The 24,267-nt window shown below is 42.6% G+C and overlaps 1 protein-coding gene across 1 annotated transcript in view; it reads left to right on the forward strand.

Moving 5' to 3' along the window:
• Positions 1-24,267, forward strand: part of MAP3K3 (mitogen-activated protein kinase kinase kinase 3) — a 50,571-nt gene that overhangs the window by 9,484 nt on the left and 16,820 nt on the right. Inside the window, exons 4-7 of the mRNA XM_077806414.1 lie at positions 4,908-4,948; positions 11,846-11,945; positions 13,685-13,798; positions 18,908-19,028. Coding sequence (XP_077662540.1) covers positions 4,908-4,948; positions 11,846-11,945; positions 13,685-13,798; positions 18,908-19,028 — 376 coding nt within the window. The remainder of the gene's footprint in view (positions 1-4,907; positions 4,949-11,845; positions 11,946-13,684; positions 13,799-18,907; positions 19,029-24,267) is intronic.

The raw sequence follows: 24,267 nt of genomic DNA on the forward strand, positions 1-24,267 counted from the left end.
GTGCTATTTGGGTGAATGCCATTTCAGTGCAAACTCCACAATACCCCCCAGGCTTTTAATGTGCAAATATTTGTCCAGCACTTTCAGAGAATTAATTCAAGTCACCTGGGCTTAATGACAGATGGTCAAATGACTTTAGTGGAGTGGATCTGGTTTAAGCTTTGAGGCTGTTACTTAAATCTAGTTAAGTTCCTTCCTGCCCCTGACCTCTCAGTATTGGATATATTGCCTCAATAATGTGGGGAAGGTCAAAAGAGTTCAACACTCATTATAGCTAAGTGTGGTTGACCCTGATGAAATGTATAATCAGATGTGGTTTACTACAATTAGAGATGAACAATGCTAGTGAGCCTCCCCAATTAGCATTGAACTCTGTTGTCCTGCTGGTGTGGGATCAGAGTTCAACACCTAGTTACCAAAATGTAGTCAACACCCATTATTTCTTAGGCAGACACAGTCAGACTGGCTGTCATACTTGGGTCTCTGATACTTGGCAAATTCATTGGTCTGTTTTTCATGTAATTGTATTTCCCAAGCAAGGGATGCTCAGTGGGTAAGGGTTAGTTCGTGGTCATTTCTGCTATGGAGGCCAAGGATCAAATCCTGGCTTATTCAGGAAGTGGGAATGAACATGGTGTGGTTTCTTGACCTACACCTGATTTGTCCATCATACAAAACCTTCACCCCATTGTGCACAATTAGTGCTCTGCTCAGAAGAGGTTTAGGATTGGGGATGTAAGTCTCAAGACTTTTTGTGAAGTGTCTTAATGAACTGTGCCTCTCTTAAGCTAGTGCTTAGTCCAGTGGCATTCAGCTTTTTGTCTGAGCCTCCGTTATGATAGATGGAGTGACCCTTCCCAGAATCCCATTGTGCTTTGCCATATCACAATGGTGACCATGTCCGTCTCTTCCTTTTTCCACTCGTTTGTCTCCGTTCTGTCTCCCTGTGCATATTATCCTATTTTTGTTTTGTCTTTTCATTTCCCCCCCCTCCCCATTCGCTCACTCATCACAGTGTTACATGCAGCATAGGATAGGGGAGTCTATAGGAAGCTCTTTGTTGTGAGAGCATAGATGGTGTGAGCCAGTGAGTTGCTTCCTGAGCCTGTAGTCCTGTTCCCCTGTGGAATAGTCACTAGAACAGGGAGGATAGATTTCAAGAAACTAGCCAGTGCTTCGCCCATAGCAGCGTATTTTTTGCAGAGAGTCAGACTAGATTTGGGGTCATGCTGCTTCACTCAACCTTGTGACTCTCCTCTGCTTGTGGCACACACCTCCCTCCCACAATTTAATCTAGTATCTCTGTGGAGGCCCACAGGGTGAAGAAACATTGGCTTTGTTCATTGCCCGTATGAGCAGTAGATACAACTTTCTTAACTAAGCTACTGTCCAAGCTACGTGTATTTCACAATGAATGTTGTCTTGAGTGATAAGTCTATGGATTTTCTGCCTGTGTATCCAGAAGTCTACTGCTCTTTTAGGGTCATATTGCCAAGGACAGTAAGTAATTACCAGGAATCCAGCTCCCTTTTCCAGTATTTCCTGTACTGTCACTAATTGTCCATGGATCTGTAGTTCCTAAGTTTAGCCTCTAACAGACTTTCAGCTCCATGTAGTTCTACTGAAACACAGATAAATTCTGAGATCTTCATCCCAACCTTAATGAGGAGTCAAGTGTGTCTGGAGAAGTCTTAAGTAACCCACAGTGCTCAGGAAGGTATTGAAGGGATAATACTGACATGCTGAGAAAGGATTAGTTCAGCCTGTGTGTCTGAGGAACACTTAAAAGGGAAGCCAGTAAAGCAATCCAATTCTTAAATGCCCTTTAGAGGTGTTCTTTACTTTCATGCACTTTTGTGCAGCATTACTGTTGACTGTCTATACAGCTACCATCCTTTCACCCCAGGGAGGCTACATTTCAGTAACCAGCATAAAATTTTCCCCGCCCTGGGTTATTAGTGGGGATCAAACCCTAGGACATTTAGCTTTCTTAAACGCCTATCCTTTAGAGCAGGGGTTCTCAAATGGTGGGTTGGGACCCCATTTTAATGGGGTCACCAAGGCTGGTGTTGGCACTGCCCCCAGCAAGTCTGAAGCCCAAGCCACACTGCCCAAGGCTGAGGTTACATGCCCACCCTCTTTTTGTTGTCATTCTGTTGTTACCCCAATGTCTTAGTTGTGTACTGGATTCTTATTTGTTATCCCTCTGTACATTATGCCATTAAAAGACTTTTATAAAATACATATTATGTATTCTTACCCAGTCAGCTGGAAAACATCTTTAATAACCCATCATTCTTTCACAGTTTCTGCCCTCCTTTTCCTTGATTAGGCAGCTGAACTGGAGTAAATACACAAAGTTCCCCTTTTGATGACCCTGTGCATAAAATTCATCCTTCCCAGCCATGGGTTGGTCTACTTACCATTGGATGGCACCGCCTCCTGGCAGCCCTGGGGATTAGATCAGTCAGGCCTACACTCCTTCCAGTGGTTACACCCGGTCAGTTTCTCCTCTGTAGCCACTTTCAGGAGCCACAGCTGTCCTCTTCGGGGGGGGGGGGGGGGAGTGCGTCAAGGTTCCTGCTCTCCAACAGTCTCAAGCAGTCTTCTGCTTCACAGTGCCACTCCCGCAATGGCTGGCAGGTGAACCTGGGCCCACCCTCTACTCTGGGTTCCAGGTAAGGGGTCTTCTACACAGCAGCCAAGGTCTGTTCCCTGCACCTTGCTGCTTTTCCCTGAGCTGCTTCCATCTCTCCTATATCCCTCCGTACTCCTCTGGGTTTGCCAGTCTCTTCACTCCCTTCTCCAGAGAGTAATTTTAGGCAACTTCTCTCCGCAACCTTCAAACACTCCTCCCTGTTCCCAAGGAGTGACTACAGCCTTTCCTAGCCACCTGCTCTACTTCCAGTTTCCTCTGTCTTGTAAAAGCCCCACCTGTCCCTTCCAGGTGAGCTTCTCTCTAATTAGTTGTCTCCAGCATAAAGCTCCCTGGTTTGCAGTCTAATTAGCTGATTGGGCCCACCTGGCCTAATTCAGCTCCTGTAGGGCCAGTGTGGGGAGCACACCCCTTGCACTCCTCCCATGCCTGAGCAGACTTTAGGAAAGTTATATGTAAATTACTTTGGCTGCAAGATCATTGTTCCTCTGGTCAGGAAGCCCATTTGTCATGAACAGTTATGCACCTACAGGACTTCTGCAAGAATACTGTGTACTGGCAGTGAATGTATGGGTCTCTTTGAACTGCCTTCTTGACCACTGGGTCTGCCAGATATTTCCTCTACCTTAAAGAGCATTTCCTACCCACTTTTTTTTTCAGTTCCTAGATATGATTGCCTATTGTCTTTAAGGCTTTCACAGCTGGCCTCATCCACTCTAATCGCTTAGGGTTGTGCAGGAGAAATTATAATACCTTATGAGAGCAGATTTCTTTTCCTTTTTAGTTTTTATCTTTGTGATCTAAATTGGAACTTGAACTTTGTTCTCTAGTGGTTAAATGTGCTGTACTTTCACTCCCTGTGCTGTCTAGCATCCTCGGAGTTTACAGCTTAGTGCACAGGTACCACATTGGTGGGCACTTGGATAACATGAATGGGAAACCTTTTACACTGTTGCATCCGATGAAGTGAGCTGTAGCTCACGAAAGCTTATGCTCAAATAAATTGGTTAGTCTCTAAGGTGCCACAAGTCCTCCTTTCCTTCTACACTTTAAATGATGACATACTTGTATTATGAAAGTATTGGTTGTGACTTCATCATAGAGGCTATGTTTATCTTAAAGCAGGGATTTCATGTCTATTTACAAATAAAATGGCAAATCCTCCCCCGTCTTATAGTATTTACTGTGACCTCCTACATCTGTCGCTGCTCTTTAAAAGTTCCACGGCCACATGCTAGCTCCATGCATCATCCGTGGGTAACTAGACAAAATGAACACACTCTTCCCTTCTGGTGCATGGGACCATCTCTCTGCTCCTTCACTCCCCACAGTCCCCACCCTTTCACATCCTTTGTCACCATCTCATGCTCTCTTTGCATGTGGCTGCTTCCCCACACTTCCCTTAGCTCCTGTTGGTGCTCAAGTCCCCTGTCATCCCCCCTCTGTGCTCTCCCCACATACCTGCTCATATTACACCTATGAAGTCCTCCTCTTATCTGCCCAGTCTTCCTGTGAGTGTTGATAGAAGAGGAAAAAATAGAATACGTATATCCTGATAACTATGCCAGTCACATATCAGTTTTGTGTCCTAGAAGTTTACTTGGCAAATTTGCATATATATTTAAAAAAGAAAACCAAGCTATTATGTCAATTGAAAATTAAGAGTCAGATATGTTCCTGACTATTTTGTGTTGCTGTGGTGGTACAAAACAGCGTCAAATCCATCTTAACTGGCTTGTATGTATCAGATACACATCTCATTTTACATAAGCCATCAGATAGTGAGTTTGAGATGTTACAAGATTAATGCTGCTTATAAATTCCTAGTCTGCAGGTGGTAATACTGGGAGAAAGACACTAGCTGAAGAATGCTTCTGCGTGGGTGGAATGAGTTGGGAGGAAGGGGCCAACAAAAATAGTGCTTCAATGGCCACACCTATTGTGGGGCAGAATAGACGGACAATCTGGTGGTTTCTGATGAATGCTGCCAGAAGCAAGGCTTCATAATTTGACGTCAAATAGGTGAGAACTTATGGTATAAGAAGCGGCCTGAGTACTGGAAAATTAGGGCTTTTTCTGGGACTAAAGTGGGGAGAGGGTTGAAAATCATAACGTATTAAACACGAGTGAGAACAGAGAACAAATTCATATTTTGTCTCACAGATCCTCATTGTACACATTGTTATAACTTATGAAATAAGCCAAAGAATTTGATGATGGACTAATCTTCTGTTTCGTCTCTCTTGGGCAGATTGATGTAAGGATAAAGTTTGAACATAATGGGGAAAGACGGTAAGTTTTTACCTTCAGTGTTCTCGTATATAGTGTGTCTGATAAAGTACGCTAGTCAGACTAAATGGATGTGGACTTCACAGGAATTCCACATGGTGCATGCCGTTATGACTCTGATCTTACATGGGTTTCTGATTTCTAAAATGGCTTACTCTGACCTAAAGAGAATGCTTTACCCAGGGTGGGGCAAAGGGTGGTTCCTGCTGGGATTCTTGAGTTCTCCCTTTCTCTCCTCAGTGCTCCCCCAACCCCCTATTTTTTTTCCACTTTCACCTCCTTGAGGTCCTCTTTTTGCAGCCACAGTCCTAGTACCTTCTGGTTCTGTCAGTAGCGTTTATCTTGCTCAGAGGGGCTCCTTTGGAAGAAGGTATGGATATCCGCTCTGCCCCTCGACACACACTTGTAACTCGGGAAGCTTAAATTAGAAATCACTAGGTTGATTAGTGGTTGCCTGGGCAAACCAGAGTCAGGATACAGTGTTGCAAGTGTCCCATGTTTTGGAAGAGCAGCTGTAATACGGTTGCAGTGCCTCTATTTCGGCATCATTGGCTGGGAAAAGGGACCCATGGATGCACAATATTGGCAAATCCTACAGTAGGTGACTTGGGTGAAAACCAAGTTCCAGTTGCCCCAGTGGAACTTGTCTGTGTATATTCTAGATTCACCCTCTCCTAGTTTGTTTTGGTCATAATTGGAAAACATGTTTAGAGGTTAATTCAATCTGTGAACCTGTATTAAAAACTTGTTAATAAAATCTTAAGGAGAATGCCTCACTGGGGTGCTGCTGGGCATCCCTGTGTTTGGGACTGACAAGCCAGGTTGTACAGTGGCTCAGCTTGAAAAATGGAGAGGAACTCTCCTCTCCTAGGCTCTGATTCAGTAAGGTACTTAAGTACATGCACAGTCCCACTGAAGCCAATAGGATTACTTATGCCCTTAGTTACACATGTTTTGAAGTACCTTACTGAATTGGGCCCGTGTGATGTGTTGTGATTTATATAACCACTGTTAAAGAAAATGGAGATTGCATGCATCACCCCTGTCTGTAACCCCCAACACTCTTATTTTGCTGAAGTGGCTTGCCTTTGGAAATAATAAAGAAGCAAAGGAATGCCACATAAGTGACTTTCTTCAGTCATGGTCTTGCAACCTTTATTCGTGTAACTAGGTTGGTTTCATTAACTTCAGTGGGACCTTTGAGTAAGTAAGGATGACTTAAGTAAAGGTTGCAGGACTGAGTTCTTTGTATGTAGCAGTATTTTGGAGGAGAACTCTCAAACCTCCTTAATCAGGATTCTGATTAAGAAAGTTAGGTTTCATGGGGATGTCATTACTCACATATTTGGACCCTTTTGCTTTCTCTAGAAAAATCATTCTTACGATGTCAAGTTAAGTTATTGCATTATAGTAAAAACTAAAAACTTAATTTGATGTATCCTTTAAATATATATTTGAACCTCTTTTTAACAATTGGCTAGCTGTTTAGAGTAGTTTCAGGTTTCATACCTGCCTGGAGTTTCCCTGCCGAATTTTATGGCTGTGCAGTTATTTTTCTATTTTTAATTTTTTTTTCTCTTCCCTGTTGCTGCATGAAAGACTCTTACAAAAAGAAACTGACTATTCAGGGCAAACAGTGAAATTGTCTATACACAAAGTACTGTCCATTGCACAAAAGAAACTTAAAATAGAGATTTTTTTCTCTACTCTTTTAGTTCTAGTCAATTTACATATTATAGTAACAAGAAAAAAATAAGTCATTCTAGCCTGAAGTGACTTCCAGTTGGCAGTCTCTATTTTTTCATTTGTTTGTGTTACTACTTGTTTTACTTAGCTCAGGATAGTGAAACTAGCTTGGTCAGTTTCATTTTTTCCAGTGCTTCACTTTCTGATGTCCATTATCACTGTACAGCAGTTTGTGAGTGGTAGACACCACAGGGGAAATACTCTTTACTGACAAGTTTTCATTAACTTTTATTCTAATGCTGGATTTTGCAAGACTTACAAAACCCCAGAATTAATACTTTAAGGCATTTCCATGTGTACAGTATAACTTCCAGCAATTAAAACTTAGTGAAGTCCTGTAGTTCCTACTTTCTTGGGACACAAGAATGTTTTGTTGGGATAAATTACCTTGTACACAGACAACTTAAGCATTTTAAAATGTGTGATTCCATAGAGAGAGAGAGGAGTGTTATTGCAGTTAAAGAACATTGTGCTAACATTTTTAAGCTGTTGATAAATCTTGAAATTGTTTCAGTTTTGTTGTCCTAGGAGTACAGGAGAGACAATACTGTTGCCCCTTTTCAATCCAAGCAGCTAGTCAAAGTTCAGGGCCCTGGGGATGTTCCTGCTGGAAGTAGAAGCTGATGGTCTAGTTTCAGAGTAGTAGCCGTGTTAGTCTGTATCCGCAAAAAGAAAAGGAGGACTTGTGGCACCTTAGAGACTCACAAATTTATTTGAGCATAAGCTTTTGTGAGATGTAGCTGTAGCTCACAAAAGCTTATGCTCAAATAAATTTGTTAGTCTCTAAGGTGCCACAAGTCCTCCTTTTCTTTTTGCTGATAGTCTAGTGTTTTCTTTGGAGCAATCTTGTTTATTTACAAGAAGTGTGCAAAGTCCTGTGTCTCTGAACACAGGAGGAATCAAATAGTAAGAAACAGCTTCTTTTGTTCACAGGACCAAGAGCACTCTTTTAGCGTGCACCCGTGACCCAAAAACCTCTTCTCAGGTTTCATCCAGGGTCAGCCACCATGCTCCTTCCGGCTGTCTGTCTTCCTATCTGACCTCAGTTTCTGTGTTCCTCCCAAACCCCTACCCAAAACAGTACACAGCCAAAAGCCTCTGGGTGTTGTCTTACATTTGGCTTATGCTTACAATTATGTTAATTGAAGGGTAAATTAAACCTACCAATCTCAGTGGGGGTTTAATATAACTCAGAATAAGATTTCACCCAATTGATAACACTACATCTAATTCCTTGACAATACACACAGTGGAGAAGATGGCAGGGAAGAGTCAACAATTTCATTTCATTTCATTCAAAAAAACTTTTTTTTTAAGCCATTGGATCATACGACTCTCAAAATTCACTGTATGCCTGAATTCCTGCAGACAACACACTAATCTTTTTGGTACACCAAGAGAAAATCCAAAAGTAGTCATAGTCATGATCTACTGCATTCCTAATAGAGAGCTGACATGAGTTGACTTCAGGTGTCACACAGGAATGCTGTGGAGTACAACAGAGCCACTGTCCGACATGCCACAATATTTTGCGATATACATTGTTGTGACAAGGTAACTTCGGAAGTGGAACCTCATCAACAGTGCTATTGTCTTTCACATCTCTTTCCCAAGTGCTTGTATTTAAGGTGGCACAGAGCTCAGGGAAGCAGAAAGTGGTTTTTTTAAGTAACTTTGAAATGAAAAGCTTGATTGTGTGTTAGTCTAATTATGCAGTTACGCTTGCCCTAATTCCCCATTCCCAAAGTGGCATGCAGTTACAGACAGAAGGCTTGCACTGAGAATGTAAGTGTGTGTGTTTCATTTCAGAGAAGCTGCCAGATCTAACCACAAATATTTAAGGTGGTCAGGCAGGAATGGACTCCTGAAACCCTGAACTCCATGATTTTGTGTTAGTTTAAAAACTGTGCACTCCTCTAATAGAGCTGTTTTCGGGTGCCACAAATCTTGTGTGTTTTTCGTGCTGTGTGTGTAGAATAGAAGCCTTTATAAGGGGCTTCACTGCAGCTGGGAGCCAAGTTACATTTGCCCAGTGCCAAAGTACTATAATTTCATGGATTGGTTTCTTGGTAATATGCAGAAAATGTTATTGTGGGCTGCCTTTTTTAACAAGGGCTATTTCTAAATAGCTAAACGTTGTAGGTCTAGTAGCAAGGGGCTGAGGAAGCAGACTGAAGTTAGGAATTATTAAAACAAAACCTCTATATACTTAAAGGGTATCTAGTGGTGGTGAAATCTGCTGGATTGATAGTGTTGGAGACCAGTATCACAGGGCGAGTAAGCACAAGCAGTGAAAACTGGAGCTTCCCAAGCAACATGTCTCTACCCTCATCTGAAGGGTATTGCCTCTAGGGATAGGACAGGAGCTCAGTGGCCTATTCAGTACTTTCCCTTGAAGGCTGACAGCAGGGTTGCCAATTAGTGCTAATAGTTGTGGTGGCTGTGATGTGGACTTCCATCCTCTAGGAGCTACACTAACTTGCTTCATGTAACAGCAGGAAGCTGAGCAGCCATCAGATTTGTATTAGACTAACTCTCAGAATGTGCTGGGTGCTGTCCAGACACATACAAGAGTCCCTGCACCTAAGAGCAAATCATCTAAACAAAGGGTGGGGGGAAGGGGTACAACATGTAAGCTAAGGGCATGGGTTTAGTTCTATGATTGTTTATGGAGGAGGACCCTAGTGGGTTTCGGGTAGTGGTTCTCAATCTGTGGCCCATCAGCCCATCAAGAGGGTTGATCAGCTGACCTCCTTAGGGCCATACAGATGGTATTGGATGTGACCCACTATGGTAAGTAGGTTGAGAATCACTGGTTTGGGGAAACAAAGGAGTGTGGAGAGTGATGGGTGGAAGGAAAGGGAATAGAAAAGTTGGAGAGGAATCTGGTGGGAGGGGTAGCAAGGCCCAGAAGCAGATGTAGTTGGAGAGACAGGGGCAAACATACAGCCTGGCCCATGTGGAATGGAGAGGGCAGGCTGCTGGGGACCCAGCATCCCTGGTGGATCCTCTGTGGACTGGTTGGGTAGAGAGAAGGGCCGGTTAATTGTACTCTTGCCAGTTGAACTCTCCACTTCCTTCCCCACCGCAGGTATGTCTTTATGCCTTCTTGTGCTGAATGACTCCTAAGTTATGTCTGGGAAACGCATTTGCCTCATGTGTCCTGACATTGCATTAAAATGGGTTGATGTTCTGTTGACACATGAATGTCCTGAGAATGCCAGTGAAGGGGTTAAATGTTTTAAGGGAGTTGAGAGAGCCATTCTTTAGGCCTTCACTTGACATGCACAGTTGCTTAGTGTTGATGTAAATAGAGCTAGAGTCCTGATGTAGCACAGAGCTTCACAACATTGATCCTTCCACTGGATAGAGGAAAAATAGTCCCTTAATGTAGTGTTGTTGGGATATATGACTTGCTGAGTACTTGACAACTTTCAACAGCAAGAACATTCCAACAAAAGAAACACTTTTATAGAATCAGCACTGAGGTTACCTGTTACCTTGCTGCCTGAAACCTTTCTAGTTCCTATTCAAAGCAAATGAAACAATAATAATACTCAACAAGGAAAGCTGTATTGCAGTCCTTGGAAGCACGACTATGCCACAGGGTCATGCACAGTCCCCCACAAGTAGCCACACCATTGACTGGTTTGGATTGCTTCTGGCTGTTTACGTAGTTTTGGGTTTTAAATTTCCTTTTCAAATGAGACTGAGGGCGAAATGGCTGAATGTTGTAACTAGGATCTTGGTATGGCAAGAGGGTTGTATTCAGGGAAAACTAAGCAGATTAATATATATTCTAGTCATTTGTGTAGGTTACTGACAGGCTAAAGCTAGTTTGGTACTGGACTCCTAATATCCATGTTGACAGAGCTGTCCAGAGGCACGTTACCTATAGGTACACAAGGAAAGTGTTGGTGGTGCTCCTTTTAAATGTTTATTATTTATATTGGCTCTTGGGAGATTTGAGAGGATGTTTTCAGTACGTGGAGTATGAGTCTGTCATATATTTTACAGTATTTTATTTGGAACATAGGAGTATAAAACTTCCCATGCCAGTTCAGAGGTAACTGAACAAAACCCCACCATGTACCTGGCCAGTTGTGTAATATTTGACACAGTGAAATGAGGGGTGTCCTTCCTGTCCAGTGTGGTTGGCCACCTTTAAACTTTGAAGTATCAGGCTTGTTTAGCACAAAACTGAAAATGTTTTGTTCTTTCTATACAGCTCCTAGCATAATGGCTTCCTGGCTCATGATGAGGGCTCCTAGGCACTACAACAATACAAATAATAATGGTCAACGTTGTCCAGCCTCAGTTAAATCCAGCTATATTCATTGACAGAAACTTGGAATATTGCAAGTGTTTGAGTAGTGGCAGCAAAGACTGCACAGCAGTTGCTGGTGCTGCAATTCAAGATCTTGGGACTTGGATGCTCTGGATGGCCAAAGCAGGGTGAAAAGCAATTTCTGTGAATCTGGGTTTTTCACTTAAATCAAGTGTGCTTGTGTCCTTCTCTGTTAGAGGCAAGAAAACACTTCCAGGGAACAAGCTTACTTGTGGGAATGTTTGTGGAAATGGCTAATTATAAGCAAATATTGGAAAATATCAGGAAGTAGGTCTGAAATTCATAAACTTGAGTATTTGCACCAGACACTGAGTCATTTCACTTTTAGCATCAATCTTGGCCTTCAGCAGGACTTGAACTTGTGACCTTCAGAACCAAATGTGAGTCTCTACTTGAGCTAAGGAGATAACTCATTTAGCTGGCAGCTATAGTAGACTCATCTTCTTACGTGGAGCAGCCTGTAGAGGGAGATATTCCACCAGTGTAAGTTACATATTTATCTAATCAGGGAACAGAAACATACTGTGTCCTGTCAAACAGCTCTAACTTATAATATGTACTCCGAATGAACCGCTTGCAAGCAAGCTATGAGCCAAGAATCCCTTGCAAAAACAATTAAATGAATTTCAACTAATAAATTTGAGAAAATCACTCCCTGTTAAGGATAATTTGTGACAGAAAAGTGCAACATTTGAATGAATTAATGCGTTGATGTTTTTGAATTGTTCACTTGGTTCTGACCACATCAGTTAGCCAGTGAATTGTTTTAGTTTGGACAATCAGTGACTGTCTTTTTTGCCCTCCAGAATTATTCCATTTGTCCGACCTGTGCGATATGAAGATGTACAGCAGAAAGTGAAAACAGCCTTTGGCCAACCACTGGATCTCCACTACATGAACAATGAGGTACAGACACTTTCCAGGCAGTGTGAAAAGTACACAGGGGCTTCTCTAGAGACTGCGTTTGAATTTAACTTCCCAAATTTCATTTGAAATTAACAGTTACTGCACAAGTTAGCTCTTGATGAAAAATGGCACTATAAGCAAAAATCACATTGATTTCTGTTTGCTTTGGAAAAATTGACATCTTACTTTCTCCTGTACATGTTTTTTGGAGGGGATGTGGGTTTCAGGGGAAATAGAGGGAATTTGGAGTCATGTGACCATTGTGCTGTCCATTCCAAATGCTGGTGCTGTTGAAATTCCTTGTTGTCTCCCACCTCTTGGAATATGTCACTGCCCTCCCCCTTTTTCCTTTCCCATACTACACCCTAAAGGATGGGATTTTTTTTATAATTTAGATCTGTTCCTTACCAACACAATGCCACAAAAATTAACAGGAATAAGTGGATCCTCAGTGCTGGCGTATGAACTGACATTCTTGAAGTCAAATAGTTCTCCAGCACCTTCGTTGGGGCAAAGTTGCTGTTCTTTATAAATATGAAAGTGCAACAGTCTGTAAATATTCAGGGCATGGTGATTGCTTATTAGCACCAATGTGTTTTGGTGCAGTTCAAGACACCCAGTGAAGACAGTCTCTGTCCCCAAAGAGTTTACAGTCTGATAGACACAGTAGACAAGATGCACTAGAGAGGAAAGAATAAGGGGTTTTTCGTTAGCTTGATTCATTTCTTGCATGTCTCCTCTGAGCCATTCACTTTCCCTTTTATCATACATACACTTTAGGTGGAGTTAAATGCAGGAAGCATGGTGGCGAGTATGCCACAAAGGGGGTGCTGTGGGGAAAAGACAGTAGTAAGAGAAGGAGACAAATGGGGCATTAGAGAGCAACCTGATAAAAGTTGGTATCAGATGTAGGCTGGGATGGAGCGGTGTAAGGCCTTGGAGGCAAGGACAAGAAGTTTGAGCAGTGAGGATCCAGGGAGGTGGATCTTATCAGGTGAAGATAATTTATTGGCCGGATTTTGGGATGTATGGAAGGGGGATGATGAGGGCACTGGGGATGCCAGAGAGGAGGTGGTTGCAGTTACTATTTTGCTCTTTATGTATAAAGGAAATGCATGTGGGGTACATTCCAGAACTTCCCCAGTTGTCTGCCTGTCATTTCTCCTCCTAGTGAGGTACTCCTGAGCTAAACTGCAGAGAGCCTCTGGATTTAACCTCCTAGCTTTGTAGCAAGGTGCATATTCTCATTTTTATTATCTCCCACAGGAGCTCAATTCTATCTAATGTGGCTAAAAACAGTGGTGTTCCTCCTCCCTGCATTAGTCTATTACCTGAGGTCCACTTTCCACCTGCCCCCTTATTCCTGGATTCACAAGTATCCCTTGTGACACTGCTGCTGCATTGTGGAGTGAGGGACCTTGCTCAGACCTTGGTTTGTTTGTTTTTTGATCCCCAGAGCAAATTCAAGTAGAAATCTCAGCCTTTTTGCAGCTCATTCCCATGGGGAATCTTCTGTGAGGTCAGCCAGTATTGGGAAAGGGGTGGGAGGAATGTCCCATTGCAAAAAGATGGCATCGTGAACAGTTTTCATGAAAGTCCAAAGAGACTCTAAATGCTTCGTTATCCTATCCCGTACGCTAAATCTTCCAGTGTTTGTTTAAACATCTGACTGGACAATGTGCAGTGTTAAGTTTAATGGCTCTGTTAATTAAGTTTCTTCCTTGTTCTACATTTTGCAGTTATCTATTCCCTTAAAAAATCAAGATGACCTGGATAAAGCAGTAGATATCTTGGACCGAAGCTCAAATGTGAAAAGCCTTAGAATATTACTGCTGTCCCAGGAGAGAAACCATGTAAGTAACCAATTTTGTGACACTGCAACTAAGTGAAATGCTTGAGATTTTTCACCTTGAGATCCTTATGTCCCCTAGTTAAAGAGCCTTGCACTGCAGTGGTACTCCAGTAAGAGAAGCAATATAAAGTAGTAAGACTGCTATGCTCCACATTCAAATAACCTCTTTGCTTGGACTTTACTAGTAAGTATTGGCTTAATTTTTTTCCTGGTTCAGCAGACTTTTAAGAGTTAAAATTAGTATAAATAGAGCATCAGGAGCATCCCCTGGTAAACTAGGCCAGGTGATCTTAGTGGATTTGGCTCATAGAAAGTTGATTTTTGGTTTTGATTAGATAGCACGTACTATGTGAATTTTATAACTTAATATTTGTTTGGCTGGGTTTTTGACAGTATTTTAATTAGAGTAGGCAGTGTCCCTATAAGAACAAGGTGGGACACTTGCTAGTAGAGTGTTTGGAGGAAACTGAGTGCAACATGTGGGACATTTTGCCTGCGTGCCCAGAGAGCAGAAGGCCCTGCCCTGTAAACTCCTTAAAGGTCAAAACTTGATTTTACCTCACCATTCCAGAAAGCAAGCCTTATTTTTGAAGGTATAATATTGCACTTCTTGGGGGACTGGATGCCTCATGATATTGCCTAATGAGCTACAAAGCCTTTCAGCTTGTAGGTCGCTAGTTTGAATCCAGCCTAATTCAGCCAAAAGCTGCTCCCATGTGATGGATGTTTACTTCTGCCTGTATGAGATGAGCTTGAAGGGTCTCAATTCCAGCTCCCACATCAGAAACTTGCTGTGCTTTGCACTGAGAGACCATGAAAACTGTGCTACCCTTGTTCCACCAGGAGAGTTTCCCCCCCAGAACTTTCCATGTTAAGGCTAAGCCATACTGGCAGGATGGAGGCTTGTGCTGCTTGCTGCTATAGAGAAACAGAGGAGACACACTGAGTCAACAGCCCTAGTGAATTATTTCCACCGGCATTCGATCCACACAACTTTTTTAAAGCTAAAGTTTATGGTTAAATGCAAATAGCTAATAACGTGCAGAGAATGGTACGTGGAGCTGCACAAAAAGTTACTCTAAATGTAGCTGCGATCAAATCCTGAAAGTTCATTTCTATTAAATTCTGTAGGACTTCTCCATAAGGATGAGTGCTCAGCACACCTGTAATTCTTGGAGAGGTCAGATTTAAGGACTTAAAGGTACTTCAGCATCTCTCAAACATCATCATCCATGTTAGATAAAAGTACAATGACCTTCAGATATGGTTTAACACCACCACTATGCGATCAGGAAATATTCTGTAAAAGAGAGCCTTAAATTTTTGGTATTGGAGAAGAAACAATCATGTTTTTACTGCCCTCTGTTAACTTGAATGTTTTCAGGCTACTACTCGGTGTAAGAGATTATCCAAACTTTACACAAGCCACCACTGACCACCTGCAGTAAAGAATGAATTCTCCTCCCCTCACCAACCGTTAGTCAGTGCTGTGATGATGTCCTCTGTTAGTTGTTTTTTCCTCCTCTGCTGGAAGCAGAAGCAAATTGTTGCACAGCAAGGGCTTCAAGTGCCACTACTTCCCCTCTCCTCTGACTTCCTCTTCATTGCCAAGCTGCTTGACAAGAGAGCCCTGCATGTGATAAAGCAAAAGCCCATGAGCCTGAAGGAGGCTTCTTGGCTGCATGATCTCATCCGAGTGAGGCAGCGGGAAGCATTTTTTCCTGAAGTACAGGATGCAGATTTTGTTTTGGTTGGGCTCTTTTTTCTTTTTTGGGGATGGAAAGGTAATGCAGTGATTTTGGCACAAATGTGTGCAAAACTAATCTAGTTTTACTGCACTGCCTGTGACTTTACTGGTGAGAGACTGAGTTTACGAGAGTACTTACATTAATTTTGATATTGTGCCTCTTGCCAGGGCATCTATGTACCTTATCCTTTTAAAAAGAAACTCTGCCTTTGATCCTTTCTAACAGTACAGATGCTGATGGTAGGCACTGCTATAGCCAATCAACTGAGCTTGTAGAGAAGATTGAGTAGTAGGGCTAGATCTTCATTGGATTTTGGTGTAACCCCGTTGACTTCAGTGGAGTTACATCAATATAGAATAGCTGAGGATCTGGTCCATAGGAAAAAAATCTCAAATAAAAAAATTGAGAGAGAGAACTTGAGACACTGTAATAGTTACCCCCACTCCAACCCCTGCCTCAAAAGTGTTGCCTTGGTGGAAAAAAATGAACGTAACTAGTCTTCCATTGTACCCTGCTGTTCAGCAAGCTCTGGCTTTGGGGTGCCACCAGGGGGTCAAGCCAGACAGGCGAGGGCTCTCAACAGAGACGGTCATGCAGTTAGTAAGGCTGGCCTAACCAATCTCAGCTGCTGCCGCAGCTGTCGGTAAGAAGGCAATGTCTGAGAGAATTTGATGTGTATGTTGCCAGCGATTAGTGATTTGCGGTGTCTGGTCAGCTGCAGGGAGGGGCAGGGTGAAGAGGAGAGCTGTTGTGGGGTTTAAATAAAAGATATCTACCCAATTTGTTGTAAACATCTGTCTTAGGGAAGACTAGGTCCTTATCTACTGGGTTAGATAAACAATATCCCAAACCCTTCATTAAAATAGAGCGTCCCTTTGTCACTGAAAGAATTAATGTTGGTAATTTATCTCTAGTTGCTTAGGCACCTTTATGAAGCAGTCAGAGGACAGTGGATTACACAGTCCGCGTTAGTTTAACGGTAGCCACAACTAGCATCTGCTTACTGGCTTAGCTTCCCTTCCATAGAAAACACCTTCACCAGATCTGAGAGAACTGGCATTGTGTCTGTATGTAACTACAGTCAGGTGTGTTGATGACATTCTTAGTAGGGCTATCTGCTTCTGTTGAAGATTCATCCATGCCCTTCACTCTTGCTGCCCCTTCTGCCCACAGAGACAGTGCTCTCCATGTTCCTTTAATAGCTGGGTAGATACATGGTGGGGTTGGCCTAACTCTGCTCCCATTGATATAGTGTGTTTTACCATTATTTCACTGGGAGCAGAGTTAGGCTAACACTGAATGCTTTTGGAAATCCTATTCATGGTGTCTAGCAGGGCTCTATATCACCTCAGTTCTCCTGCATATGTCCTTCAGACCCTGTGAGGCTGTGTTCAGCTGTACCACCTTAGGATCTGAAAAAAACTGATTTGGGGGTAAGCTTAGTTCCCTCTTTCTTTTTGTTCACCTGAAAATCAAGCCATGACTTTTTAAATATTTTGCATGCTGTGTATAGTAATATAAGGTGCAGTGGCTGGGTAGTTAAGGCACTTGACTACAATTCTGAAGGTCGTGAGTTCCAGTCTCTCACTGATGTCCCATTCACCCAGATGCAAAATGGGTGTGTGATCTGTTGGGTTAAGGTGGTCAGATGTGATATTGGCCTCATCATCCCCTGTGTACTATTGGCTGTGAAACGGACGGGCCTTAACCCTATCAGCCCAATAAGCCATTGGCTCAGGGGCTTTGATTTTGTATAGTAATATCGTCAGATTTTATATACCAGTTACACACTGCAACATTCATAGTCTTCTAATGTAAAATGAAGCACTCAAAAGGTTGCCTGTGAAAACGTAATTCAGCTCCCTTGTGCATATGCAGTACGAAACAGTCTTTAATTACATGGTCACATACTAGTTTTTTACACAGAATCCCCGCCTCAGTCAAAGGATAGAAGGTTGTTCGTAGGACCCCTTCCTCATTTGTTGCAGAATCTGGAAGGTTTATATGAGGCAGGGGATTGCAAGAAGAGAAAGAATGGTCTCAGGTTTAAGAAAGCTGATCATTACCTTGGAGAACTGGATTCAATCCCTGCATCTCCAGAAGAATTCCTGTATGATGCTAAACAAGGCATTTTAACCCAACTTCTCCTAGGTGGTCACTTCCATTGTGTTCTCATTTTGTAGATGCCCAACTTCAGACCCTGGGATCTAATCACCAGAAGTACTGATTACACTCAGCTGCAACCGAAGGCAATGGACATGTAAATTACTATGTAATGCTAAATACTCTGAAAAATCAGATCCTAGGTGTGTCAAAATGAGCACCCAAAATTAGTGAACAGTTTTGACCTTAATTTTTCTGTGCCTCAGTTTCCCATTTATTAAACATGAATAATCCTCCAACTTCACATTGGTGATGTGAAAATAAGATAATATTTATGAAGCACTCAGATACTAGTGTGATAAGCACCATAGAAAAGACCACAAGGAAATTAAAATTCTGCCCTCAGCAGCATTTGAATAGTGTGCTATAATAAGGCTTGGAGTGACACCACTGAACAATGAGGATAAAACAAAATATTGAATTACTCCATCTATTCCTTGACTCACTTAGAGATCGTGTGGAAATATGATCATGTAATTAAAGACTATCAGAGTTCATATGTGCAGGGGGGCTGGATTAAGGTTGCCCAGGCAATCTTAATTTTGTGATTTCCTAATTTGTGTGTTTGACTATATAATTTTAGTGTAGATTGTGTGCAATTTCCTAGCTTGTTAAAAAACAGAAGAAATAAATTCCATCATGTGGAATCACATTGACACTCAAATGGCTTGTCAGTGTGATTGGGACCTTTAAATCCATAACTCAGTCCCTGACACTTGAGTTGATGGAGTAACTGATAACAGTAGTAGGTTGTCATCCTCTGTAGCTCCTGGAGGAGGACAAAACCTAGTTTAAGGGATCTCCAGGTCATCCAGTCTCACCTGTATATCACACCCCACTAAAGGTCGCCCAACCACTCCCACACCAAGCTCATCAACCAGAACTAGATCAATGTATTACAGCCCTCAGACATTTTGCCAGTGGGTTTCAGACTTTTGCTGACACCAAAGGAATGGTGAGCCTTGGGTTCCATTCCAGATTGTGAAGAGGAGTGTTTTCTAGTGGTCAGAACCTTCTCCGCCTGTTTCATCCTGTAATTGGGAAGCTTGCCTTGCTGCTACCTGTATTGTTCCTGCTCTCTGCATGAAAAGGACTTCAGTCTTCAGGGCTGTCATTCATGCACCTTCTTGTTAGCAATAAAATTCATATTTCTGAAAATGTGTCCGGGCTGCTCAATTTCTGCTTTCTCTTCTCTCCAGACTAGTTCTTCACCACATTCGGGGCTGCCAAAACAAGTCAGGATCAAAACTTCCCAATCTATGGGGGATGTGAACACAGCCTACCAGCCGCCAGAGCCCAGAAGTAGGCTCCTGTCTGTCAGTGAGTATATCTCACCACTTCCCAACCATCTTCATATTCTTAGCCATGTGTATCCATTGGGCATTAGTGTTCATGCTGTCAGAGGAGACAGTTGTGAGAAATCTATTGACGGATTGTAGGAATATTCCTAGGACAATTTCAGAGTAACAGCCGTGTTAGTCTGTATTCGCAAAAAGAAAAGGAGGACTTGTGGCACCTTAGAGACTAACCAATTTATTTGAGCATAAGCTTTCGTGAGCTACAGCTCCGATGAAGTGAGCTGTAGCTCACAAAAGCTTATGCTCAAATAAATTGGTTAGTCTCTAAGGTGCCACAAGTACTCCTTTTCTTTTTCCTAGGACAATATAATTCCTTATCAAAAGCCCTTTATACGTTTGTGATATAATAGTAAGGAATATTGATGTAATCTGTTGAACAGCTAAAGAGTTACTAAGTGGGATGTCCCAGAAATTCATTGAGGTTAGAGGTTTGGAAAGGCCATATTTAGTCCATTAAGCTTTTTTTATTTAGACTGGCATTTTAGTCCACAAAACTACAATGAAATAAATCTTGGGTTCTGGCATCTATCAGCCACCCTGATTAAAGCTTTACTAGGAACACAGGAGTTGCCATAGCAGATCAGACTAGAGATCCACATATTCTGATATCTCTGATAGTGGCTAGTATCAGATGATCAAACAAAGGGTGAATACGGTAGGTAGCTGGGGCCTGCCCCATTCAGAATAAGAAAATCAGAGTAAATAAATGTACCTTCCTTCCATTTCTTGAGCTATTCACAGCTGCTATTCTAATTAATTCATGTTCCAGTTGAAAGATCCTTTCAGGGCTGCTGACTGTAGCAGACATGCACTTTTCAGTAATGAGTTCCAAAGCAGCTGCATTTCGTTCAGCAGTAGGGCAGCCACAACAGAGCACTGAAGGTCGCTTCCATAATGAAAACCTAATTCTTGTGAGCTGCTGAGTATCAACTCCCCTTCATTTCATTTGAAGTTCTGGGTGCTCAGTACTTCCCAGGAAGCTTTTGTGTGTATAGCTAAGGACCTGGCACACCATTCATTAAGGCAAGTTGTAGTGCCCTATTTAATATGTTGACCTAGAGCTACCATGAATGTATACATTTATCTTTGACCCCTGCTTGCAATGGCTTTGACTAGTTTGAGCTGCTTATCTGTAATATTCCCTTGCATAACTGTAAAGTATTTTTGAGATCTGTGGGTGAGAAGTGCTAAGAGCTGTTACTATTTTTAAAGGCTGTAAACTTTTAATGTGAAAAAGGAGAAAACAGACTCTGAGACACCCCTTGAAAGCTCTTTGGGCAGAAATGCCATCCGCAAATGTGACTTATAAATAAGCTTCTTTTGTGTGTTAAATCTTGATGTGTAATTACAGAATCATAAAAATGTAGGGCAAGAAGCAACCTTGAGGTCATTTGAGTCCGTCCCACATTACTGAGGCAGGACCAAGTATACCTTTCAGGGGTTTTCGCAACAAATTTCTTGGTGGCCTCGAAGTGCGGCCTCTTGCTGCCGGTCTGACAATTTTTCTGAAAAACTTAATTAGCTTTAGGAAAAACAAATAAATATGCACATATACCTGTCCAAGTCATTGTAATTTGTTTATGTAGGGTTTTTTTTTTCAGACTCAGTAACAATGTACAGTTGTCTCTATTTACTGGACCTAAACAGAATAGAAATACAAATAAGGTGTTTTGCATGTTCTTGTCTTTTTTGTTGTTGTTCCTTTTGCTTTTTTGGTTTGTTTGTTCGTAGAATTGCTAGCTAGTAAGTCTGCCTCTGAAAAGTGATATTTGTATGTTTGTTAATATCACTTTGCACTGCCTGGGAGCTAGCTAACAAGTCTGCTGCTGTGAAAAGTGATATTAACAGACATACAAATATCACTTTTCACAGCAGATTTACTCAGCCCCTGGCAAGCTGGGGGACAGATTAGGTGACAGGCAGGCACCTCATTTGTAGCCCAAAAATAAATACTGATAAGCCTCCATTCCTGTCACTGATATGGTTGTACTCTAGCCTATAGATCAATCTAGATCTCTGGAAGGTGGCTGCTCTTTCTCCCCTCCTCCCCCCCTTAATTTGGGATGAAGAATGTAACCCAATTTCCTGGAGGATTTCAAGCTCTGCTTTTATGCCAGATGTAGATGGGAGACTAATACAGAGCAGTGTTCTGTTGTGATGGTTTAGATGTGCAGAATACACCTGTGTAGATACCTATCATATAAAGCAGGCAGTCTGCCTAAAGCCTGCTATGCAATTGAGGTTTCTGGAGTAAAGATAAGTTTTATAAAAACAAAAAACAAAACTGAAAATGGTAAGTGCTGTCTAGCAGCACTTGTGGTTTTTTTTCACTCACTTCCTTTGATATACATTGATTTAGAACTGACTTCCTTTTCCTGCCCAGTGATGGTGACCTTTCCACAATAGTGGCTGGCCTGTAGCCAGCGGGACTTGGGCTCCCTTCATCAAGCCATGGCATTGTATCAGAAAAAAGTGAAAGTATGCTCTCTTGACTCCGCCTAGCAATACAGCATGCTCTCCTGTTTATCTTGGTTCTAATTGGTTACCAGTATCATGTGACCCCTGTAGACTTGCTTGGAAAATCAGGCAGTAATTTTTTTAAAAGCAGATGTAAATTTTTGCACATGCTCGGGTGCCCGACGCTTTCCAAGTTATCCCACAGCATGTAGGTAGATCTGATTTCAGTTCATTATCACAAGTATAATAAACTGGGGGAAGAGCTGTATGAAATATTGTCATTAGGAAGGCGCTTACCAGTTTTCATGTGCCTATTGTAGCAGCTGGGCATATTGCATAGGTTAAAGACAGCATCATATAAGCGCACAAGTCTGGGAGTCTTATCTTCCCAGTTCTGCTGCTGACTCACTCTGTCACCTTGGGCAAGTCGCCTTGGTCCTAATATTTTTTTCTAAAGGTCCTGATCACTCGCACCTTGAGTCAGGAGGAGCTGTAAGTGCTTAGCCTAGCCCTTCTGGTAATCAGGATCTTACCCTAGCTTTGCCTGTTTTCCCCCTCTGTGAAGTGTCAGTATCCTTATCCCCTCCTTTTATGAAGCACTCTGAGATGCACAGAAAGAAGAATGCTAGGGGTTAGGCTACCCTCAATAAATAGCGTACACTCTAGTGAAGCAGATGCTTGACCAGAAACCTCTTGCAGTAAGTACCACAGTGCCCTAAGTTCAAGTAAAATGTGATGTGCTCTTAATTTTTCCCTAGAAATTGTTCTCCTGTCCTCTAGTCATTGACTCATTCAGGCTGGTTGAGACTAAACCATTAATCTTTGCAGTGCAGTCTTCAAGCTGTTTATGCAGTACAAATCTCACATGGCAAGGAGGAGATAGCTGGGTGTGCTTACTAATGAAACCCAGTACTGCTGCAGGTCTCCCATAATGTATATTTAATGAAACACTAAATGTTGGAATGGCTAGCGCACGTGATGCTAGTTAGGCGTCAGTGATGCTGCTGCTCAAACTAAATGGTGCTGTGTTTTGCATGTAGCAATTAATAATGGCAGTCCTGACAGGAGCATTTTGTGTAGGCAGAAGCTGATCAGGCAGCAAGGGGATAATGTCTCCATTATGTGGTCAGGGTAGCAAGGAGGCCCTCTGCCTTTGAATGCTGCACTCTCCTGCCAGCACTGAGATATGGGAGACAGCACCTGGAGTGTCATGAGGTCGGTTTCAAAAAGGAGAAGAGGGCAGGATAGATAGCTGTGATCTATTGGGGCTCACGGGCTTCACAGGTGACTCTTGCATGGTATTTTAAACAGCAGTCCTTTTGTCTAATTATACACTTGCCAGCAATGCAGCCATTGTATTGAGTAGCACCTATGAGCTCAGTCTCTGCACATACCTGTTACGATAGCTCCAGAATTGCTCTCACCATCGTGAATGTTTGAGAGCTCCAGAAATCATAGAATCATAGAATATCAGGGTTGGAAGGGACCCCTGAAGGTCATCTAGTCCAACCCCCTGCTCGAAGCAGGACCAATTCCCAGTTAAATCATCCCAGCCAGGGCTTTGTCAAGCCTGACCTTAAAAACTTCCAAGGAAGGAGATTCCACCACCTCCCTAGGCAACGCATTCCAGTGTTTCACCACCCTCTTAGTGAAAAAGTTTTTCCTAATATCCAATCTAAACCTCCCCCACTGCAACTTGAGACCATTACTCCTCGTTCTGTCATCTGCTACCATTGAGAACAGTCTAGAGCCATCCTCTTTGGAACCCCCTTTCAGGTAGTTGAAAGCAGCTATCAAATCCCCCCTCATTCTTCTCTTCTGCAGGCTAAACAATCCCAGCTCCCTCAGCCTCTCCTCATAAGTCATGTGTTCTAGACCCCTAATCATTTTTGTTGCCCTTCGCTGGACTCTCTCCAATTTATCCACATCCTTCTTGTAGTGTGGGGCCCAAAACTGGACACAGTACTCCAGATGAGGCCTCACCAATGTCGAATAGAGGGGGACGATCACGTCCCTCGATCTGCTCGCTATGCCCCTACTTATACATCCCAAAATGCCATTGGCCTTGGCAACAAGGGCACACTGCTGACTCATATCCAGCTTCTCGTCCACTGTCACCCCTAGGTCCTTTTCCGCAGAACTGCTGCCTAGCCATTCGGTCCCTAGTCTGTAGCGGTGCATTGGATTCTTCCGTCCTAAGTGCAGGACCCTGCACTTATCCTTATTGAACCTCATCAGATTTCTTTTGGCCCAATCCTCCAATTTGTCTAGGTCCTTCTGTATCCTATCCCTCCCCTCCAGCGTATCTACCACACCTCCCAGTTTAGTATCGTCCGCAAATTTGCTGAGAGTGCAATCCACACCATCCTCCAGATCATTTATGAAGATATTGAACAAAACCAGCCCCAGGACCGACCCTTGGGGCACTCCACTTGACACCGGCTGCCAACTAGACATGGAGCCATTGATCACTACCCGTTGAGCCCGACAATCTAGCCAGCTTTCTACCCACCTTATAGTGCATTCATCCAGCCCATACTTCCTTAACTTGCTGACAAGAATACTGTGGGAGACCGTGTCAAAAGCTTTGCTAAAGTCAAGAAACAATACATCCACTGCTTTCCCTTCATCCACAGAACCAGTAATCTCATGATAAAAGGCGATTAGATTAGTCAGGCATGACCTTCCCTTGGTGAATCCATGCTGACTGTTCCTGATCACTTTCCTCTCGTGTAAGTACTTCA

This window comes from Eretmochelys imbricata, chromosome 27, assembly GCF_965152235.1.
Source record: "Eretmochelys imbricata isolate rEreImb1 chromosome 27, rEreImb1.hap1, whole genome shotgun sequence".
Classification (NCBI taxonomy): Eukaryota; Metazoa; Chordata; order Testudines; family Cheloniidae; genus Eretmochelys; species Eretmochelys imbricata.